Raw genomic sequence first — 23133 nt, 5'->3', positions numbered from 1 at the left:
CCCTTCTTCTTTTTCTGTTACAAGCTTTCCCAAAGAAACAATGTGCTATAAGAGAATTGAGACCTCATTGTTATAGCTGGGGCCTTTCACTCCCGTAGATGGCCTTTACGCAACCAACCTTTGAAAGAAGCACAGGCCTTAAAAGAAAATAAATCAATGAATACATAAAGAGCAATCTGACTTTATGATGGGCCCAGGACTCTACCTCTGCTTTTGTTCTCTGTCTGCACTAATTTCCGGCCTTCCGTTTTGACGCTGGAGTGCTTCGTCTTGCACAAGACAATGTGTGTTGTATGTCTCGAGCGTTTCTATTACAACTCATATACTCGCCCCTGATGGCTTTTTTCCAGCCTCATCTTTCAGAGGGCATTCTTTGCTTTTCATTATTCACCGTCTTGTCTCAAAAGAGAGAGGGAGTAGGCGCTAGAGAGGCTTGAATTAAGCTTAAATTAGTTTTTAGTTGCCATGTAGCAAATTCATTTGACTATCTGCCCTTTTATTAATCGTGGAGCAAACTTAAGGCTCCTTGGTTTGAGAAAGGAAATGGCTGGCAAATCATTACCCACATTTTCGTTGCAGCTAATTTCCTTTCTGAAGAAATGTTGCTGTATTTCTTGGCACTTATATTTTTACACAAAACGGGAAAGATGGTTCTTAACAATCCATTTCCAAGTCGTTTTTTGAAATCTTTTGACAAAATGAGTGCCTATTCGCTGCTGAATATGTATAAGTTGATAGGGATATATTTCAATGTTTTGATAACCAGATGTGATACGACTTTTATTCTGAAATGAATTCCAAAAATGAGCTTCATCAAAGTCAGAGACAATGAAATACCAACCTGGCGGTACGTATATTTAAAACAACATGAAATGTAACATTGCACAAAAGTATTGACAATGTAACACTGGTTGTACGACACCATTCTGGGGGAGATGTGCATTCAGGGAATTAACCGACATACACTACAAAGCAGCTACCTCAGGGATGGACAAACTTGGGCCCTCCAGATGTTTTGGACTTCAACTCCCACCATTCCTAACAGCCTCGGGCCCCTTCCTTCCCCCCCTCAGCCGCTGGGCAAACTTGAGCCCTCCAGGTGTTTTGGACTTCAACTCCCACCGTTTCTAACAGCCTCAGGCTGAGAGGGAAAAGGAAAGGGTCAGAGGCTGTTAGGAATGGTGGGAGTTGAAGTCCAAAACATCTGGAGGACCCAAGTTTGCCTATCCCTGGCCTAGAAGTATCCCAAATATAGCTAGCTTATAGGCTGCTGTACAAAAGTTGTTATAAATACTCCACATCTAGAAAAAATACATCTCACCCTTGAAATAGACTTTCCCCTTATATATAAATGGTCTTCGTATGGAAAAACCCCTCCACAAATCTGTTTGCTAGCACCAGTCATTTTGTATTAAAAAATCTTACATGTGTAAATTACAAATCTAAATGGCATTTTAGTCCCTGATTCCCAGAATTATAGTAAAAGCTGTAAGAGTTGAATAAACACCGCAGGTATTTGTGATAGAAGGCTACAGGTAGAAGATAATCATAATAAGATGTCTTTGAAGTTTTGAACCAATAACATGAATCAAAACATAAGCTCACTGAGAATTGCGATTTCAAAATTGCACTAGACCTCATCACACTAGAGACTGAATCCACTTTAAATCAAGTTTCTGCCTCCTGCAGTATTCTTGGGTTTGTAGTTTAGGGAGGAATCTTTAACAGCCTCCCTAAACTACAAACCCCAGAATTCTGCAGGAGGCAAAAACCGGATTTAAAGTGGATTCATTCTCTAGTGTGATGAAGATAATGATATTTTTTTCCAAGTCTGTTGTACAAAGTGGTCCAATGAAAATCCAGCATAGACAATTTGGCAAGTTCAAATTTGCATGAAAAACATCATTTCTACATACAGTTTTAAGACTAAAAAGTTTATAAATCTTTATTTTACAACAAAAGATCACTAATGTTTCGTTAATATGAACATCAATGTTTACAATTAGTAAACTGCCATTTCAAGAGCATGGCACCAATTAGTATTATTTATTGCTGTCACATTTGTTTCTACAAATATAATTTTCTTTCCCCCGACTCCCAAAGAACATTTTTACAACTTCTGTACAAATATTCATAAAAGTGCAAAATTAAGACTATATATTTTTTAAAGTAACCAGAGTTATTGTAATTATCAAAGTCTCCGTCTATTACAGTGGTTCTCAACCTGCGGGTCCCAGGTGTCTTGGCCTACAACTCCCAGAAATCCCAGCCAATTTATCAGCTGGGAGTTGAAGGCCAAAACATCTGGAGACTCACAGATTGAGAACCACTGGTCTATTACAATGCTGCTTACTTTCTCTTTATTGCTCTATATGAATATATCTAGATATATCATATTATGAGTCTTAGCAACTTGCTTGGAATATTTTGAATGGCTCTTCCTTTTCCGTTATTTACTATCTTGTTCCTTAAGTGCTCCATTCAATGTCCTCTTGCACTGGTGAATGTCTCTTTATACATCGTCGGAGCCTCGTCTTGCAGAGGAGGAGAAGCTATCATATGAAGAGTTACTTGGCGATCCCAAATGGTTTGCACCATACCTATCAGAACTATTTAGAGAAATTTCTGCATTCTCCCCACTTTCTTCTTCTTTTTGCTCTTCAACCACGTGCAGACGGCTCTTCTCTTTTTCCAAGAAAATGCTTCTGCTGCTGTTAAATGTGCCGAGAGACTCCAGGGAAATTTTAAGACAACCTCTTCCCAGAATCTTTCGGTTTTCTCCTCAGGTTGCTTCAATTTCTGAAACAAATTAGAGCAAGAAATTAGAAAAGACAGTTCTGGTAAAAAAAAAACTAAATGAAAACAAAAGTTATCTGAACTATAAATAGTTCATTATGACACGATCACCGGTAACTGTAGAGAAGGAACAGATAGTTAAATACTTTGGGGCTTTATCCCCCGCTAAAATTAAATGCAATAATAAAGTCCATTTTAGGATAAATCACAGCTTTAATGGTTCTGCTCAGACAAATAGGACTCCATTTGCAAAACAGTTAAGTGCCATTTACATTTTAAGCAGCTGATATTGGCATCTGTATGTGTGAAGTATCTCCCACATATAATTTACATTTTCCATTCTTCTTCGGGAATGATTTTTAAGGATAACTGGATATTCATCAAAGGCTGATTATTTATTTCGCGTGGGCTTCACCCCATCTTGTCTCGAGAACTTAGAGACAAGATGGGGTGCAGCCACAATGCTTGTACTGTATATTACATAATAGAATATGTACCTATTAAAAATAGGTGTGTTTGAAGCAGGCATAGACAACTTTGGCCCTCCAGGGGTTTTGGACTTCAACTCCAACAATTCCTAACAGCCGGTAGGGCATTAGGAATTGTGGGAGTTGACGTCCAAAACTCCCGGAGGACCGAAGTTTGCCCATGTCTGGTTTAAACCCTGTCAAATTTAGTTTTGCATGCAGGCTACAGACCAAATTCCATTGAGTTCAATGGAATGGATCAAAACTGAAAGGCACAGGGCTTATAACTGCCTTGACCTAGTTGTTTCTGCTTAATGAAGGCAATTCTATGCGCTTTCGCTTGCACCTTTCCATTGCATAGTCTGAGCCAGTCACGTGGTTTCTCCAACTCCCTGAAGCCTTTTTCAGAGTTGAGGAAGGAGGTCACTGCTATGAGGAGAAAAGGGCTGGAAAGTCTACTTAAGATAGTTGGACACACTCAGTTCAATAAATCTTACAAGCATTAATTTTTTGTACATACTTTCTGTTCTAATAGAACCAGATTTTAACCTCCTGCTGTTTAAAATGGTGATGTCCCCCAATGGCACTTTTATCTTTTATGAAAGCCAAAGTAGGCTACTGGTCTGCTCTATAAGTTTGAGCAAAAAATAGTGGAATAACAAATATTTACACATAATGAGAATGGCACACTATATATCTATTGCTGGCAGAAATGAAATAACTTCTGCCATCTAATTAATGTGTAGGCTGGTGTATTATCTGTTTTAATGGCTTCTTTATTTAGAACTTTAGTAAACAACTTGGAATATGGTAGAGAGTAGAAAGTGTTCAGAATATATTTGCTTTCAGCTTCTTCGTCAAAGACACTCTCTGGATTCTACATCAGAGTGACTGATGTGTAATGTTCTTGACACATAGCACTATGCTACTTACACTCTCCAGAAAGCAACTTTCTGGTCCTAGTGGCACTGCTATATACTAGCTGGAGTGGTTGATTAAGGTATAGGGAGATATGTTAGGAAACCATCGTGCAATTTCATTTCCTCTTCCCCTGGCTGCAAAACTGCGCCTGAGAGGGCACTGTTTGGGTCTGGGTTGTTGTGAGTTTTTCAGGCTATATGGCCATGTTCTAGAAGCATTCTCTCCTGATGTTTTGCCTGCATCTATGGCAAGCATCTTCAGAGATTGTGAGGTCTCACAACCTCTGAGGATGCTTGTCATAGATGCAGGTGAAACATCAGGAAAGAATGCTTCTAGCACATGACCATATATCCTGAAAACCTACAAGAACTCAGTGATTCCAGCCATGAAAGCCTTAGATAATACTGCTTGGTTCGGTTCTCCCCATCTGATGTTAGCAAATGACTGTGACAGTGCCCTGGAGCTTGAAAGAGTATTTGGACGTTGCTTGAGGGGCCAGTGAAGAGCTCCTTGGGCCATGTTACCCCCACTCCTACATGCATATAATTCTGAGGTGTGTGCGTGCGTGTGTGTGTGTGTATATATATATATATATATATATATATATATATATATGTAACATGATTTCAGCCAGTGTATTTTAATAACTCATAGTAGTATTTGATTGTAAAATTCGAACAGGACTAAAGAACAAGATAGGCATTTTACAACACTACCTATGGGCCTGGTATTCTGTTAGTAGCATACATATGCATAAGTCATGCTATACGTGCAGGGTAAACTACCTGCCATAACGCAACAAGTATATTCTGCTGATAGTGGCGGAAGTGGAGTTACACATACAGCAATATTAAACTTTGTGATTATGCACTGTACATTTTGATTACACATTGCATATTGTGCATTGGCACCCACCCATTGCCATTTGTTGACATTCTGTATAGGGGTTGCATAGTTCTGATGCAAAATACATGCAGATATTTACAGTTGATGGGATGTTGGATGCAACTAGAGAGTGTTCCTGACTTTGAGCCATCTGCCATGCAGTATTTCTTTTTTTTTTTTTAGAAAACAAAAACATAATCAACACAAACTGCACTGATCATAAAAACTGTCCCAACAAATCTACTGCAGTTTGCCTTTAGGGTGCTTTCTTAGCTCACATATGCAATGCAATGGGACAAAAACAATTACTCCCCCTGCCATTTTGTGGTTGAATCATCATGTAAAAAAGCACATCAGACAGCATTCTTCCACGAATAAGCAATGAAACAAATGGAGAGGTATGGCATGGAAGAATTCTACTAAAACCCAAGTGCGGCAGTCACTTAACATCAGTGAGCTGAAAGCGCAAACCTGTGGCCTCTGCTCTTGGAGTACTGAAACTTCAGAGATTTTGCACTCTCACAAACCTCCTGGGGTTCAGAAACAGGAGAAGAGAGATTCCCGGTCACTTGAAAACTGGCTGTCTTTCAGGACATGTAGACTATGGACCTCACCACAAACTGGGAGACAGGAGAGCTATCCATTGGGCACTGGGGAAATCTGTTGAGCAGCAGGGGAAACCGTTGTCCCATGGCCCTCATCACTGCCTTCCCCATCTCATGGGGGAAACCGTTGCTCCCCAGCTTCTCCCCATGCTGTCCTTGGCTTACCTAATGAGAACATGGTCTCTGGGCGCTTCCAGGACATAGTAAGGACAGAGACCTGCCAGAAGTAGCCCTGCATCATGTGATGGGCTCCAGCAGAGTCCATCCTGGAAGCATCCTATGGCGGAGCTCAAGCCTCATGTGATGAGGTCCTAAGTTGAGTAGTGTTTAATAGTTGATCTAACAATTAATGAGCAGCTACTTGAACTCAGAAGTAGGCACCCACTCTAGACATACGTGCAAGCAGTGCAAGAAAAATAGAATACAAATGTGTTAGTGCTGCAATGCTAAGCTATCTTAGCTTTCCTTGAAGGAAGACCAATACCTGGCAAGCAGCTTGGTACACCACTGGAAGCCCAGCTTAGTTGCAGTGTGGTCAGTCACAATGCAAGTTGAACTATACTTCCATACTAAATGAAATGTGGTGGGACATTTTGTTCAATCAATGTAGAACTAATGGAAGATGTGCTAGCCAAAGACCTAACATTTATTGGCACTATCTGACAAAATATGCCATTACTGCCCTCAAATCCCCACCAATTAGCATTACAGATGCACAAGACAGAAAATCTATCAGAAAGCAAAGCACACTTTGGAAATTTGCTTACAGTGACCACTGTAATATCCAAGTGGTTAGCTTTAGTATGGCTGGCACAGAAAACAGCTCTTTACAGGGAGACATTTACCACAACAGGAATCCTTTTGGGTTTTTTGTGTCAGAAACTACCCCATGATACTATTAATAAATATAACCATTGTACTATAATGTTATAAAAATGACTATCTCTATGCCAATGTATGAATTTTCGGGTTCCTACCAAGATTTATTTTTTAGCCAAGACTAACAGTGGTTATTTTTAGGGCACATGTTAATAACATGTTTCTTCTTTTTGCAGAAAAGGAAATCTGGTAGGTACTTGAAACAAAATGGGCAATTTTTTTCTGGCCCTGAATGTTTGGGTATTCATTCTAAATTAGGGCTGGGCAAAGTATGACTAGAGTCGATAATAGATAGCAATTTCCATCAACCTTAGTCAGTGTGTCCAGTGGTGGGAAACATTGGGAGTTGTAGTCCAATGTTGGGGCAGCTGCACGTCTAACCGGTTTGATCCCCACAAACACTCTTTGTGGACATAGGGCATTGTTATCTAGTGTAATACAAGGGATAGGGAGCCCCCGGTGGCGCAGTGGGTTAAACTGCTGAGCTGCTGAGCTTGTTGACCGAAAGGTCGCAGATTTGAATTCGGGGAGTGGCGTGAGCTTCTGCTGTCAGCCCCAGCTTCCGCCAACCTAGCAGTTCGAAAACATACAAATGTGAGTAGATCAATAGGTACCACTCTGGCAGGAAGGTAACGGCGCTCCATGTAGTCATGCTGGCCACATGTCGACTCTTTGGCTTAGAAATGGAAATGAGCACCACACCCTAGAGTCGGACATGACTGGACTTAATGCCAGGAGAAAACCTTTACCTTTACCTAATACAAGGGATGCCCCATGGGGTCAGAATATACAGTACAACCCACTCAGTACAAGTTTTTCTTTAAACAAATCTATTGGATACGAAGTAAAATGGCATTCAAGATAATGTGGGAATTAATGAAATTTGCTAGAATGTAATTCTGCATTTTGCATGTGTAAGCCTATTGAACTAAAATTCTTTCCAATAGAGCTGAAAGCAACAAGAGAGGAAATTACACTGAACTGTTGACTCCCCTCAGACCACAATCAATCAGATAGTGGCTAGGTACTTGGGAAAATGTTGCACTTTGATGAAACTACACCAAATGGAACAATGGATATATATTAAAAATGCACAGCTGGATTCTACCATATCAAATTTATTTCTGCTTGAAGAACACATTTTATCGTCTGTTTTAGAAGAAGTGCAATAAAAAGGGATCCAGTTTTCTCAATAAACTTCTTTTTAAAAAACCTTGTGTTTTTATCTCTTGATCTAGATGACACAAAGAAATATATGATAACTGAACATATTTGGAGCTTCACAGATGTACAAGGTTTGCAGCATCCATTGTTAAATGAAGTGTGCTAGTCATATAGTAAAGGCACACACGTTCCTCATTTTCAGTATTAGTGCCAGGCAGAAATGAATTGATCAATACACTATTGGCAGCCCAAGAACAAACATGGTTACTGTACATTTGGAAAACAAGTGAAATAGCTGATTTAGGATCATCCAACAAGCATATAGATACCGTAATACAGAGCACATCAAAGAAGAAAAGACTCTGCAACAAAGGATCACTTTGAAAATTAGTTTGAAGACTTTAGCTTCTATTTTGATCCATCAGCTAAACATAAATGTACTTTCTCAGGCATTTTTTCAAAAGCCACCAATTCCTCTGTTTCAAGGCTAGTCTGTAACTGTGTTGGACCGAATTAGATAAAAGTTGTAACGTGAAATAGTAATAATCCAGATTTCCAGTTCCACATATTAAAAAAATCAATGTGATAGGCCTATGCTTACAGCAGGATTTGTTGTGTGCCTTCAATTTGTTTCTGATCTATGGTGACACAATCACAAATTGTTTTGAAAGAGAGGGAGTTTGCCATTGCTTTTCTGTGAGGCTGAGAGAATCCTATGGAATCCTGGGATTTATAGTTTGCCATTAACACTCTTTGGCAAAGAGAGCTAAAGAGCATGCGAAACTACAAACCCCATGATTCATAGAATCAGAACAGGAGAGTTGGAAAAGACTGGATGGGCCATCTAGTCCAACCTCCTGCTATGCAGGATTCCCGAGCCCTGAGCTATGACATTTAAAGTGGTGTCAAACTGCATTACTGCTACAGTGTCGATGCACCCCCAGTTATTGTTTACATAGGTAAAAATCTAAAAGCTCTTACTGTGAAAAGAAAATACATCTGCTTTGTTGATGGGGCTGGCAATTTCCCCCTCCCACGTAACTATGCTCCACTTTGTTCTGGAAGATCTTGCTATCAATGATGCTTGTGCAAAGGAGTGGGCTGAGAGCTATAGGAAGGGGAAGTAAGAAAATAAGCCCTTCCTGGTATACACATATTTTTAATATTGACAGTTTCATTTCTAAATCTGAGTCACAGATCACTGAGCTATTGGCAGCCCAATTCTACAAATCAAATTCAGCTGCCGCTCATGAAATGTTGATCTTATCGGAATTTAACAATCTAAAAATGACTTGCAGAAGGCGTTCCTGCAGTTCTAATCTATACAATTTTCTCCAGAGGCCTTTCCTTTTCAGCCAATTTTAGTGGAGAAGCAGCACCACAAGAGTTGGGACTAAGCATTAGGCTTCAGGCCAAAATGCTTCTTGTTGATGCTATGGAAAGTAACTCCTAGAAAATCTTCAATTGGTGTTTTTTTGAAGCTATATCATATGCCACTTTTCTCCTCTTTCCTGTGCAGTCTCACATGTCTCTAGCTAGAGATTGCTTATTATGAAGACGGTCTCCTTCTATTAAATTGGATTTTATGTTCTTTGGCTGATACTAAGGGGCTTTTTCTCAGTGTATAGTTGTAGCACTATGTCCTTTAATTGGTATGGTTGTGTCCTATGGAATCCTGAGATAAATAGTTTGGTCAGCATACCTAGAGGAGCTCTGGCTGAGAATTCTGAATGCTCCTCCCCAAATTGCCAATCTCAGCTTTCCATAGGGCATCATCATGGAAGAGAAAGTAGAAAATAGTGCTACAATTTGTAGTATGAAAAAGCCCCAGGAAGGGTAAATGGCAGTGGGTCTGGGACAGTTTCAAAATTCCAAGGGCCACACAGACTACAAATAACAAGGAAAATAACCACAGAAGTGCCCCAAAGTTCACTTGTGGTTTGAAAAAAAGATTTTTGGCCCTTGTGGTCTCTTTCACCTCTATGATTCTGTGACTCAACTTATATCAGGAGTAAATGGCTGATCTTGGAGACTTCAAGGAGGAAAGTTATACATAGGGACGCTGAGGGTCAGCAGGGTCCAAAAAGCCTTGAGGCCTGATGTAGCTCACTTTCCCCACACAGACAGATTTTGAGGATATGGTCACAATGAGTGGGGACGGAGAAACTTTGTGTGAAAAATTTACACCTTCATTATTGATCGGCACCAACCAATAATAAACTATCTTTAAAGACAGTTTCTCCCAACTTGGTACAATATGCAGGAAGACTCTGGAAGGAAAACAATTCCTTCATATAATAATAATAGCACTTTATTTATATTCCTTCTCCTCATGGGGACTCAAATGGATTACAGTGTAAACAGATACCGGCAAACATTCAGTGCCTTGTTAAAATACAATGAGACACACAAACACAAACAAAGGCAAAGGCCTCTTCTTTCTTTTCTGGCTTTGGAGGCGGTTCCTATTCCTGACTCTGGGGGAGGTGCTGTTCTCAATTTCCAAGTCAAGGAGCCTGTCTTGTCACCTCCTGGTTGGAGCGTTGTATGCCTTTCCCACCGAAGTGGTACCTATTTATCTACTCACATTTTCATGTTTTTGAACTTCTAGGTTGACAGGAGCTAGTGCTAACAGTGGGAGCTCACCCCATCCCATTGATTGAAACTGCCAACTTACAGGTCAGCAGTTCAGCAACTTACAGGTCAGCATCACAAGGTTTGAACCCATTGCACCACCACAGCCCCATATATCAAAGGCTTGGGCAAGAGGGCAGAGATATGACTGAGCTCCATTTTTGTGTTTCCCAATAGCGTGAAGGCAACAAAGTCCCCCTGATCCCCAGCACCCATAATTAGGGATTGAGGGCACTTTTCAGGGGAAAACGTGTAAATGTCAAATATGGAAGTACTAAACATATATATCATAGTGGGGAGATAGGTAGGTAGGTTGCTAGATGAGAGAGAGAGAATGACTGAAATTAGTAATGGTTGCTTTCATATAATGTATGAAATGTACCTTTAACTGTTCCTCATCATTGGAGAAAATCTGGATTTCTCCCCTATATTGAACACTACTATACATGAAATCAGTGCAGGGGTGGGAAAGTATGTCTTGCTTTTTCTATTTTTATATCAGATACTCTCTAGTTTCCCATTTCTAGACTTCTTTGTCCTTGAGAAGTAAGTTCCAGTCACCAAGTCATAAAGTGACAGCAGGCTAAGACGACTATGAGAGACAGCTTATGATACATTTGTTATCCAACTAATATATGAAGAACCTTTCTGCCGCACACCTCTAAGTTTAATCTTCAAGACAACCTATTTGCAGAACAGATTAACATCTCCATCCTGCTGTCTTCGGAATAAAGACATTATGCAATATAATCCTTAATACACATGGGGAAATCATTACAAAAGGGTGTGATTAATTATGTTCAAAAATAAACTCAATTACATACCGGCTTCCTTTATGTGAACGAACTTTTGTAATTTCATGTTAAGAGAATAAAGCAGGAGGGTATCCAAACTGATGGAGCTTAGTCAGACAAGAACCCATCATATTAATTGTTCTCAGCTTTTTCCTTCTCTTTTGTATATCCTAACCATTGCACATTTCTCTTTGCAATATAGTAAGACTTGTGTAAAGAATCCAACCTTTATGAAATGCTGATTGTCTCCACCTTCCACAAAATAACATAAAATTAAGACAAAAGTTTAGATAATACCTTTGTATTTACTATTCCTTTCTCTTTTTTGCAATTTTATTTTGTTAAGGACTCTGATGAACTCTTACAACTTTGGTATTTATCAAAGGGTTTAAATGTTGTGAAAGCCAAAGCTATAGATGGATTAGGGGTTATCTTGAACACAAAATATTGAAATGCTTTCCAGAAATTGGATACTCTGCAAATAAAAAAGTATTATGACAAGCATTTGGCTATAAACTGATGTGTTTCAGATTCAGACATCGCTGTAATTCCTCTAAATCCACTACCAATTTTAGCCACTAGGAAGCAGAGTTTGGCTCTAAACTCCTGCTCATGTTTAAATCATTATTTTACTAATGCACTTTTGGTGTGAATCAGTACCTTTTCTTGCTGATAAGGGCCATTCTGCAGGATATCAGATAAATATCGTATCTGGGGGAATTGGATGGCTCAGGGATTTGGTAACAGTATATAGAGCCTTTAACCCAGAGGTCAATGGTTCAGATCAAATCTGGCCTACACAAGTGACTGAAAATCATTACTATCACAAGCTGGCTTGATGGACCCTGACTAACTCCAGATACCTAGTTTATTTGCCAAGTGTTTACAGCATCCTCGAGAAGGGGAGGGGAGAAGAAAGAGACGGAGGTGGCGGAATCACCAAAAGAAAACGAATAAAAGCCAGCAAAACTAATATCTGTAACCTTCCTTGTTATCAGACTCTGGATGGGGTTTACTAATGATTCAAAATGACAGTGTGCATATGCCTACATACACATATTCATCCTTAAGGGTTTAATTAAAAATGGTATGACCAAATTAATAGATTAGTTATTGTTCTGGGCATTTGGAGTTATGGAAGCAAAACTAAATCGCATGACATGTTTACATTCAAGCAAATAAACAGCATTGTAGAATACTCCTTACCTGTCAATCTGCTGTGCTAATGATTCTAGAATAATGTGTATGTATTCATTTGCATTTTTAAACATCTAGGCCAGAATTTTCTATTGTCGTTCATACTGTGTAACTTTATGCATGCATGTCTATGCAACAAAGGCACTTAGAACCATGTTAGTGAATGATGAAGATGAATAAGAGGACATCAGGTAAAGTGTCCTGATGTGTATTGGTTCCACTGTGTGTTGGTCCAAGTGGGAACTGTTCTTAATGTGCATTGATCACTTGGTTTGGTCCTTTATGTAGCAATGTAACAGCAGCTCCTTGCTGAATATGGACATTTCAAAACAATTCTTTTTTCCACAAATATAAGTCCACTTATAAAGATGTAACTTCCCAAATGAATGCTGGCCTCATTCTCTATTACTAGGAATCGAGTTGAAACATACATGTACAAATGATATGGTCCATTCCTAATATCTGAGTGGACTCAACTTTGGGTTTCCAGATGACAAATTGCGAGAATGATATATAACAGTATTAGATTCCTACTGCAAAAGCTTTTATTGCGGGCCTAGCAATAAGGTGACAGAAGGGCCCACTGTACAAAAGTTCTGTCACACCCTGAAATGGGGTTGCACGGCTTTTTATCACTCCTCCCCAAGTTGGTGGGATATGATCCATGCATGTCTAGCTGTGAGCTGCATGAAAGTAGGAAAGAAAGAAAATGGTAAAGCTTTGAAAAGTTAATTTTAGGGGAAGGGGGCTACATCCAACTAGAGTAGACCCAGTGAATCAACTGAACTTGGCATAGACTTATCAAGTTCTCAGTTGGTAATAACAATGGCATTTAGGGATAGACTATTGTTCTCAGATACATAGCCACTATCAAATAATCACACAGTTCATGCTCATGAAGAGCAATTCACAAGTTACTCTGTATTGTATCTGAAGAAGAGGTTTTATATTCATGAAAGCACATGCAAAAGTAAAACTTAGTCTACAGGGATTGCCACATTCTCCCCCCCCCCCCCCACTTTCTTCCTACTATATATGTAGCAAGTCACAAGTTGATCAATCTTGACATTCTTAATTGTGTTTCAGATTGACTCATGAAATTGGAAACATGTTATATTGATACCGAATTGGAAGTTTCCATGAAACTGGCTAAGAAAGCCATCCATCCATCCATAAATGAAAACCGGAATGCATACAGCAAGTGTCAAGTATCAAAATATTACCTGCACATACACATTTAAAAGCTAGGATGTAGTCATCTGAGTAAGTTAGTCTGCATTTTAAAATGCTTCTTCATGCAGATCTTGTCAAGGCGATGAAGAGAAAGTTCTGTAATGTTAAGTAAGCTCTTCTTGCTATAGAGTCCTCTTTGTTATTCCCAATATGAGAAAAATAAGATATACATAAATACATTAAATACAGCTTGGATGGAGACCTGTGGTTGGCTAGAAGCAGTGGCAACATAAGCATCATCCATCCCCTATTCCTGCACTTCCTTTCTGTGACTGGGTGGGAGTCCATGACTGCGCAGGAGCGGCGGCGGTGACACAGAGGTAAGATAAGGGGGCCAAACGGGGATAAACTGCTCAGTGTAGATAATCCCTGACTCTTCCTTACCTAAGAAATCATATGGAATTCATATGGTGCCCATAAATTGACAGGTAGTAGGGATAGTAAGTGAAATATGAACATATTTATGTTCAGTTTGGTTAAGCAGCAGTTTAAGTTGGTTAATACAACTTAAAAAACTAAAACTTTCCTTTGTCTCCTAAGCACAGAGCAATCGGGTATTAACAAAGAAAAATGAAATGAGCCTTAAATTTAGCAAAATATATCTGCAAAATACTATTGTGCAGAAGGAACATACAAACACACACAACCAAATTGCTAAGAGAATTAAATATAGATTGACAAAATCAATACTTAATTGTATAACTCAAGGTCTTTAATTTCACACCTAATCCCTGATCAGAAGGCGCAACTATGCTTGCTTTTGATTTAAAAATAAAATAAAAATGTCACGAAGAAGTGGAATAATTTTCAAGCACTTTACATGTTCAGATCTGCAAGTTATTCTGCCTCAGTTTATCCAAGGTCATATTGATCTCATAATCTATACTGTTTATCATGTTAATTTAATATTTTATTAGTCCTAGATGTCTTAGAAATCACCGTAGTAACTTTTTTATTTATGGTACATGGAAATTAATGGACACTGCATAAGCTTTGCAGTGCATATTAGAAACATTCCCCAGTTTTCAATTTTGAAATTTTCTATTGTTCTTGAAAAGCCTAGAATTGAATAAAACAACAATAGAAATCAGATGACTTTCCCTCTCTCTTTCTGTCGCTCCCCATCCTACTCACTCCAAAGTCACATAACTGGTCGTGAATTAAAGTCAGTCTTTATGCGGGAGCTTGAAAGTTGGGTGAGGCAAAGAAATCTGTGTTATGAAAAAAGGAGCTTCATTTACACTTCAAGCTAGAACCAACAGTTTTCTAAATGCTGAAAACTAATCCCTGCAAGTTTTTAGGTGTAATTTGCTGCCAAAAATTACATAAGAACATGTAGTTCATAATGCATCTTGTGACTGGCACTTTTATAACCCAAACTTATACATATCTATTCAGAAGCAAATCCATACGTTTTAGTGGCACAGTCTATCCGCTTACTTAATTTACATATGAAAGCTCTTACTTTATGAAAGTTTTAAAAAAAGAATTTCCCCATAATTCATCTGGAAAGAAGTTGTGTGTTCTCCTTCTTTCATTCTTTTTGTTTCTATACCTGTTCCTTTCTATTATCTGAACCTCTGAGCATGAAACAGCCGGAACAAATGACCATAGCCACAATAAAACATGTGTAAATGATTTTTGGGGCTAAATTTGAATGATTTTAAATGGGTGACTTCTGAAATTCAGAAGTGAGTCAAATGTTGCTCTACTCATCCAACAATGAAATTGAGAAGAGAAACATGGGTTTGGATAAGGGAGTTTTTAGGGAAGGAGCTCCATTCACACCCAAGGTGCAAGGAAAATTAATATTATTTTTTATTTATGTAACTAGGCTATCTGAGAGAGAGGAGCTGACTCTTGTGGTTTCTTTTTGTTCTACCTGCACTGTTTCCTAAGAGATGCTTTCCCTGTTTATTTGCCTTTAGATTGGGAATTACTGGACTTGATGGACTTGTACCCAAAGATTTGGCTGGAGTTTAAGATGGGAATAGGTCCCAAAGCCCCTGCAGTGTGAGGCCTCTGGAAATGGAACAAGAATGCACCAGATGACTCTCTCTCAGACAAAAAAAGCACTGGCACTGGCTGTCAGAAGTAGAGTTCTTCCTTCAAAGTGAATTGCACTTTTTAAACAATGCTTTTGAGGCCATACACAGGTGAGCTGTATTTGAACACTGAGAAGCAAAAAGGGATAGAATGCTAACACTAATATTTTTTTAGAATGAGAAAAAAGGAAAAGAACAAGAAAAATGGGAAAATAGAAAAAGAAGCTACTATCCAACAAAACTAATGGCGAAGTGTACAGCCGGCCCTCTGCATTCATGGATTGTCCATCCTTGTATTCAACACATGGTTTGATCATCTTTTTAAAAAAGATTCAAAAAGTAAATCTCAATTTTGCTGTTGTATATAAGAGACCATTTTACTATACTGTTGTATATCATGGAACTTGAACAGTCACAGATTTTAGGATCCATGGGAGGTCCTGGAACCAAACCTCAGCAGATACCAAGGGTCTATAGTCCTTAAGGAGGGACAAACTGAAGGTAAAGTAGTTTGGGCTTGAGGAATGGAGACCCTGCTGGAAGAGGCAGATTTTCCACCAAAGCTATTGGGTTAGAAAGTTTCCAGGGATGTTCAAGGTCTGTACAGGTGCAAATCCATTTGGCATGAAGAGACCACCCAGATGACCCTAAAGAAGAACTGCAGTTTGCTATCCTTTCTTGAAGTCAAATGTCTTCTTGAGATAACCACTCTGACCAAAAAGAGGGTCAGCTATGGTACAGGATCCCTAACCCTAAAGAAGTCAACAGTTGTTTTGATTTTATGGTGTTCCTAGCATAATTTCTTGAATGTTTTTATGCAGGTGGAGCCATCTTCTCAATTTCCTTTCTTATCAGGGAAAATTTGTTCCAATTCTCAGCAGCAGTTTTTTCAATAGGCAAAATACACTCTCCTGATCTCATTTAGTCAAATGAAAGGAAGTCTATGGTGGATAAGTAAAGCTCCATAGTGAAAGTAGTTGTAAAATCATCTTCTGAAAACTACAAAGGTGAATGCTGTAACTGCATGACCTCTGTTATATTACAGCTAAGCTAAAAATGTACTGTTTGAACCTTCTGCCTTTTCAAGCATAACCTTAAATAATAAGTAAAGCTTTTCTTTTCGTTATACATTGTTAGAAGCCTTCATCTATTTTCTGGACTGAGAGTAAAATAATTTTTGAAATAATGAATCATTTTTCTCTCTCCTCCTGCATGAAGAGAAACCCCATGATTATTTTGCTGAAGCAGACAATGACCTTCTCAGAGGAACCCCATCACTTTCTCAAGATAAATAATGAGAGGGCTTCTCTTTTTCACCTCAAGGAAAAATTGCATTGATATGAAGTGCTGGTGAAATTATTGATCTGTTCATCCTTTTTTATACATAAGAAAACAACGCACACTAAGGAGAAAGAGCAATCTACATACGGTAGGCTCTGTGCTTAAGAAAAGCTCAAGAAACAACTCTCCTCACAGAAGGATGTATCTGTCTATTTATCTGGGAAGGCATATAGATGCATTAAGAAGAGAAAAATGCATCTCAATTGTACGAGAGAAAAGAACAATCTGTGAGCATGAGCTGTGCAGAGACCCTCCCCATTAGCCCAGACAAAATGATTATTGATGAACAAACAGCTAGCTGTGCGGCTGAGAGCTACCATTGTCTGAGTTTTGTATTTCTGAATAATGTGAAAGACAGAATGCTATTGAATGAATGGCATTTACTGACTGAAAAACAAAATTGCCATAGAAGATTCATGTGACCAAAAGGCTTTTGGGAGAAAGTAAGTTTACATAAGGTAGCAGAAAACAAGAAGGACTGAATTCCGTTTTGTAGGTTGAGCATCCCTTATCTAAAATGCTTGGGACCAGAAGTGTTCTGAATTTCAGGTCTTTTTTTAAAAAAAATTGCAAGCCTGTATTTGCATATAGGTATATAATAGGATATCTTAGAGATGTGACCCAAGTCTAAGCACCAAATTTATTTAGATTTCATATGGACCTTATACAAACAGCCTGAAGGTAATTTTATAAAATGCTTTTAGTAATTTTGTGCATGAAACAAAATACTTTGTGGACATATGGAACCATCAGACACCAAAGGTTTTACTATCTCAGCCACACATCTAGATACTTTTCAAAGTATTTCAAATTTCAGAATTCTGATAAGGGATGTTCAACCTGTACTTACCAATGAGATTTACTTTCATTCCAAAATGGGATGCAATGCCAGTTCCAAAAATACTGAGCACAATGAAAAGATGATCAAGTGTGAAAACTGAATTAATCTAGGGGCAGATTGAGATAGCTGAAAATACAACTGAAGAAATCACCAACTGGTCAACTCCTGCTTGTTGTTAAAATTTTTGCTTACGGTGAAAAGGTGTGGCACTCATCTTCATTGTCACACAGGCAGTTGTTAAATATGTATTTGGAGCCCAATGGATGATTGGCCTTTATTATTTACTTATGTAAATAATAAATCATCATCACCATTGTTATTTTTGTTGTCTGTGTCATTGTGCTCCTGTTTGCTGCTTCAAAAATTAATCCTAACTTTCTGGGTACAGTGCTACATAATGATGAATCTGCTTAAACTGTATTGGCTTTGACAGTTTATCAGAGCAGTAACTGTACACAGACTTGTAGCCATTAATTCTGAAAGGGGGTGGCTACACAGGAGCTTTAAGCATTATTGATCTGGAGAGGCTGTTCCAAGTAAGGTCTTTATAGTCAATGGCTGAACCGGAAGTCAACAGATGGATAATGTGAGGCCGCCCTGAGTCCCCCCTCGGGGGTGAGAAAGGCAGGTTACAAATACAGGAGTATAAATAAAATAATGGCAATTAGGTTGTTAGTGGTCTATATTGTTTGGTGCAGAGTTTGGTGTTCCCTTCTTCTTTCTGTTCCAACCAAGGGCCTCCATGGTCTTTCTGCAGCTCATATAGTGTGATTCCATGTCTTGTGATTCCATGCATTGTGAGATTGATTTGGGATTGGAGAAGCATCTGGTTATCTTCCCAGAGCCAAATGTGCACCAGTAGACCTCACTGGAGGATATAATAATTTTGCACCTGGCATCAGAAACAGAATCAAACTTTTCTCTGGTTCTGTATTATTCTCATCAGGCACAAAATGGAGAGTGGGTGGGTTGCAGCATATTTATAGAAGGACCAGTGGTTAGTGAGTGGCCAGCAAGAATGCAATAGCAAGTGTTCTGGTGAGTATGCCAAGGCAGATAACCAAATTGGCTTTATAACAGTTTATCAGTAGATCTAAGATTGAAGAAACTTAGATCTAAAGACATTCTAATCTATGGAATATCACTATATCAGACATGGGGAATAGAAATTAACTCATTCTTAGCTATGTAAGATATAACTATGTAAGATATAACTGAGTTGCAGTCCAACAGCATCTGGAAGGCTGCACACTGTTCAACCCTGGAACAAGTCAACATTTGCAAACCATAGGTTTTCAGTTCAAGAGCCAGCAAATCAACAAAAATCTCCAGCTAACCTGAAATGTCTCAAATTGACTCAATTGTTTCGGTCTGTCCTGAGCTAGATGATTCATTTCATTCAGCAAAAGGGGCCTTCATCTCTACTCTTCCATCTCCTGTTATGTCTTATCTCCCTTGAAGTAATAGCTCAGTGTCAGTAACCTGCTGAACTAGTGGAAAATCAGATTGCATTCCACAGTATCTCCTGGAGTGTACTCTGGAGTGTAGAGGAGCTGGTGGATAATGACTTTTTATGCTAGAAACTCTTTCTCCTCTGGGAAATGAACTAGATTCTCAGCCTATGAAGATTCAGAGCATTGTTTGACCCATATTTTGGGGGATAGGTGGGGAAGGGCAGAGGCAGGAAATATGGAAAAATTATATTATCAACTAGCAGTTTTTAGATCAGCAGCCTAAGGAAACTGTGCAGAAACTACTCTGCTATGAAAAAAGCAATCTATAATGTATGAAGAAAAATATCTTTTCCTATAGAAATCAGTCTTAAATCAAGAGTAGCAGGAACAAGAGCAATAAGGTCAGTTTTCAAGAGATCTCCCAGGCATCTTACTGGATTCAACACAGAAAAGGAACCCTATATGTCCCCAGACGAGACATGTACTGGTAGTAGGGGACTCCCTCCTGAGTGGAATAGAAGTGGTGATTTGCAAATGTGACAGGATGTTTTGAGAAGTATGCTGTCTTCCTGGGGCAAAAATCTACCATGTAATTGACTGGCTGACAAGACTCATCAAGCCCACTCACCATCCCCTCTCCTGCTGATTCATATGGGAACCAATGGTGCTGCAAGGCACAGTCTACTAAAGATTCTCCCACTTGCATGATGTAGTCCAGGAAGGGTGAAAAAAATAGTAGAGGTGAACAACTGTCTCTGCAAATAGTGCCATCAAGAACAATCTAGCTTCCTGGATCATAGTCTGCTTTACCAGGAAGATGAGCTTCTGGCACGGGATGGATTGCACTCCACAGAAGTTGTAAGAAATGTTTTTGCTGAACTTGCAAACCTGATCAGGCTGATTTTAAACTGAGTTGTTTGGAGGAGGGTGAAAATATTCTTGGGGACCGTACTTTATCAAGGCCTAGATAAAACAGCCCAAAGGCGAAAGAGAGAGTTGGACCAACAGAACAAGTACCAAGTAGTGGGAAGATAGGGAAAAGGCAGAGCTGTTGAACAACTTATTTGCTTCAGGAGTATAGTGTTTAGATTGGGGAAAGTAATGGTACCTCTCTACTTTGCTTTGGTTAGACCTCACCTGGAATACTGTGTCCCATTCTGGGCACCACAATTCAAGAAGAATATTGACAAGCTGGAAGGTGTCCAGAGAAGGGCAACTAAAATGATTAGAAGTCTAGAGACCATGGCCTATGAGGAGCATCTTAAAGAGCTGGGTTTGTTTAGTCTGCAGAAAAGAAGGTTGAGAGGAGACTTGATTGCCATGTTTAAATATTTTAAAGGCTGTCATAAGGAAGAGGGAGCAGGCTTATTTTCTGCTGCCCTAGAGACTAGGCGCCATGGATTCAAATTATAGTAAAGGAGATTCCACCTGAACATTAGGAAGAACTTCCTGACTATGAGAGCTGTTCAACAATGGAACTCTCTGCCTTGGAGTGTGATGGCAGCTCTTTCCTTGGAGGCTTTTAAACAGAGGCTGGATGGTCATCTGTTGCAAGTGGTCCATGTGGTCTCTTCCAAGTCTATGATTCTGTGATTCTAATGCTTAGTTCAAGTAGCTTGATTGCTGGGAGATGTATGTACAGAAGGAGGGGATGAGCTTCCTTCAGAAGGCTGCAAAGTTTATCCTCAAAGTGCATAATCTAAATGGCTTGGAAGCATTTGTATGTTCTTTCTATCTAAACATCTGGAAAGCCTTTGCACATTCCTATACATGTATAGGATGATGTTGATGTTTTTTTTTATTGCTGTTCCATCCAGAAACTAGAGCAGTGCAAAAAATCATTAATGTGATAACATACTTAGTAGAGTTAGACATTAGAGTTAGATATATACTACAGTCTTTGGAAATATTCTTTCTGCATTTCTGCATTTTAAAATATCCTGTTTCACTAGTGATTTAGCAATTTGCCTTAAGAACTAAATGTAGGAAAAGCGGTACATGTGCTTTAATGGTTATCGGTCCTCTTTAAGCAGGTGTATCCAGAAATTTGGGATTCAAATTTTTAATCGTTTTGAGCATTGCACCCAGACCGATACGGGGATCCATACCCATTTACAAATAGGAAAGGAAAAGGCATAAGGCAATGTGCTACAATGATCTGGCTGGAGCATTAAGACATCTGACCGAAAGTTGATTTCTAGATTATGCATTCATCTTTTAACGATGAAGTCTGCTGCACCCATTTTTAGGGCTGGAATCGTCACTAATTTAATTCTCCTAGGAAGCACTGAGCAATTTTAACAATTTTCTTTGCACTGCAGGGACATCTTGGAAAAACACATAGTTTTTAAATACTATTTGCAGTTGGGGGCTTTTTCTGCGTAAAATTAGCATGAGGATATTATTATGATTATGATTATTATTATTATTTGCACAGAAAAGAATATGTATTTCACTCAATGTAAATGCTAGTGGATTATTTATTTCATGCAAATTTCACAAAATACTTTGCACAGAAAATATTGTTGCCATAGAAAATATTGTTTCTACATAGTATCTGCACAAAAGCCCCACTATGTGCTATTTTCAGATGGAATAAGCCCTAAACTCCTAATTTCTTGATGCTTGAGAAACATGTTCTTCAACCATTTAAAATTGAATCATTTTTCCATCCTCTGTCCAAAAATTCATATGAAAGACTCTCAGCTTCAGACCTTAGTTTTCTGTTTTGTTCCACACACCAAAGTATTATTAATAATAATAATAATAGTTCCAATAATTATTGGAACTTATGTCACAAGTACCACCTACCAGTAGTAAAGAACTACTGGGATCATAAACCTACAAAGGTAGTGGAAAATGAACATGCAAAAATACTATGGGACTTTTGAATCCAGACCGACAATGTTCTGGAACACAATACACCAGACATCACAATTGTGGAAAAGAAAAAAGTTTGGATTATTGATGTCGCCATACCAGGCAACAGACAAATTGACGAAAAACAACAGGAAAAACTCAGCTGTTATCAGGACCTCAAAATCAAACTGCAAAGGTTCTGGCATAAACCAGTCCAGGTGGTCCCTACCTATCTCCCCAGAGGGACTCAGGGCAGATTCCAAACATAAAAGGCAAATGTTCAATGCCTGAACACAACAACAATGCATCCATAGTAACCTAATATATAAATACAAATTATGACTTAACAACTAAAATTAAATAAAAAAACGCAGCCTGTTATATCAGACATAAGACAAAGCATGAAACATCGAACAGAAGCGTCAATTTCCCAGTTCCTTGGGGAAAATAGATTGATCATTGCTCAAGATATCTATTGAGCTGATAGGGTGAACAGGGTATGGATACTAGTACTGGTAGTACTTCTTGTCTAAAACTCTGCAAGAAATCCATTCTACTGCAATCCATTTTGGCTTTTGTTCCTCTGCTGGCAGTTTGAAATGCTGTTGCTAGCTCTACATGAAGTGCTGGCTCCTATGAACATGCCATGTTTCTATCTGCCTCGCTGGAAACTTTGCCCAGGCAATTTTAATCTAAAATCACTCTTTCCTGAGCTTCAGGAACTTGATTTTCTAACTAGAGGATGCCACCCACCTATTCTCCTTTAGATCAACAACAGTCTCCAGTTATTCTTCAGGAAAGGTGAACAGATTTCTAAAGAGAAAATAATTTTTGCCAATCTAGATATATCTTTAGTATTTTCCTTTCAAAGTGGCAGTTTGCCCTACTATTGCCTTAGTTCTTTAACGTGTGTCTTTCTATGCTCCCTGCGATCTTTGCTCTCCAAATGCTTAACCCTGACAAGTTGTGCATCCTAGTATCTGAGTACAGTTACCTACTGCTTCATAGTCTGAATCTT

The 23133-nt window shown here is 38.8% G+C and overlaps 1 protein-coding gene across 4 annotated transcripts in view; it reads right to left on the bottom strand.

Moving 5' to 3' along the window:
* Positions 1-753: 753 nt before the first annotated feature.
* NCKAP5 (NCK associated protein 5) overlaps positions 754-23133 on the bottom strand; it is a 797184-nt gene continuing 774804 nt past the window's right edge. For all 4 annotated transcript variants that reach the window (XM_060775780.2, XM_060775773.2, XM_060775800.2 and 1 more), the window contains one exon: positions 754-2799. In XM_060775780.2, coding sequence (XP_060631763.2) covers positions 2783-2799 — 17 coding nt within the window. In that variant the 3' untranslated portion in view covers positions 754-2782. The remainder of the gene's footprint in view (positions 2800-23133) is intronic.

Source organism: Anolis sagrei, chromosome 1 (assembly GCF_037176765.1).
Source record: "Anolis sagrei isolate rAnoSag1 chromosome 1, rAnoSag1.mat, whole genome shotgun sequence".
In the NCBI taxonomy this organism is placed as follows: domain Eukaryota; kingdom Metazoa; phylum Chordata; class Lepidosauria; order Squamata; family Dactyloidae; genus Anolis; species Anolis sagrei.
The sequence above is the reverse complement of the archived record's forward strand: the minus strand, read 5'-3'. Positions and strand labels throughout refer to the sequence as shown.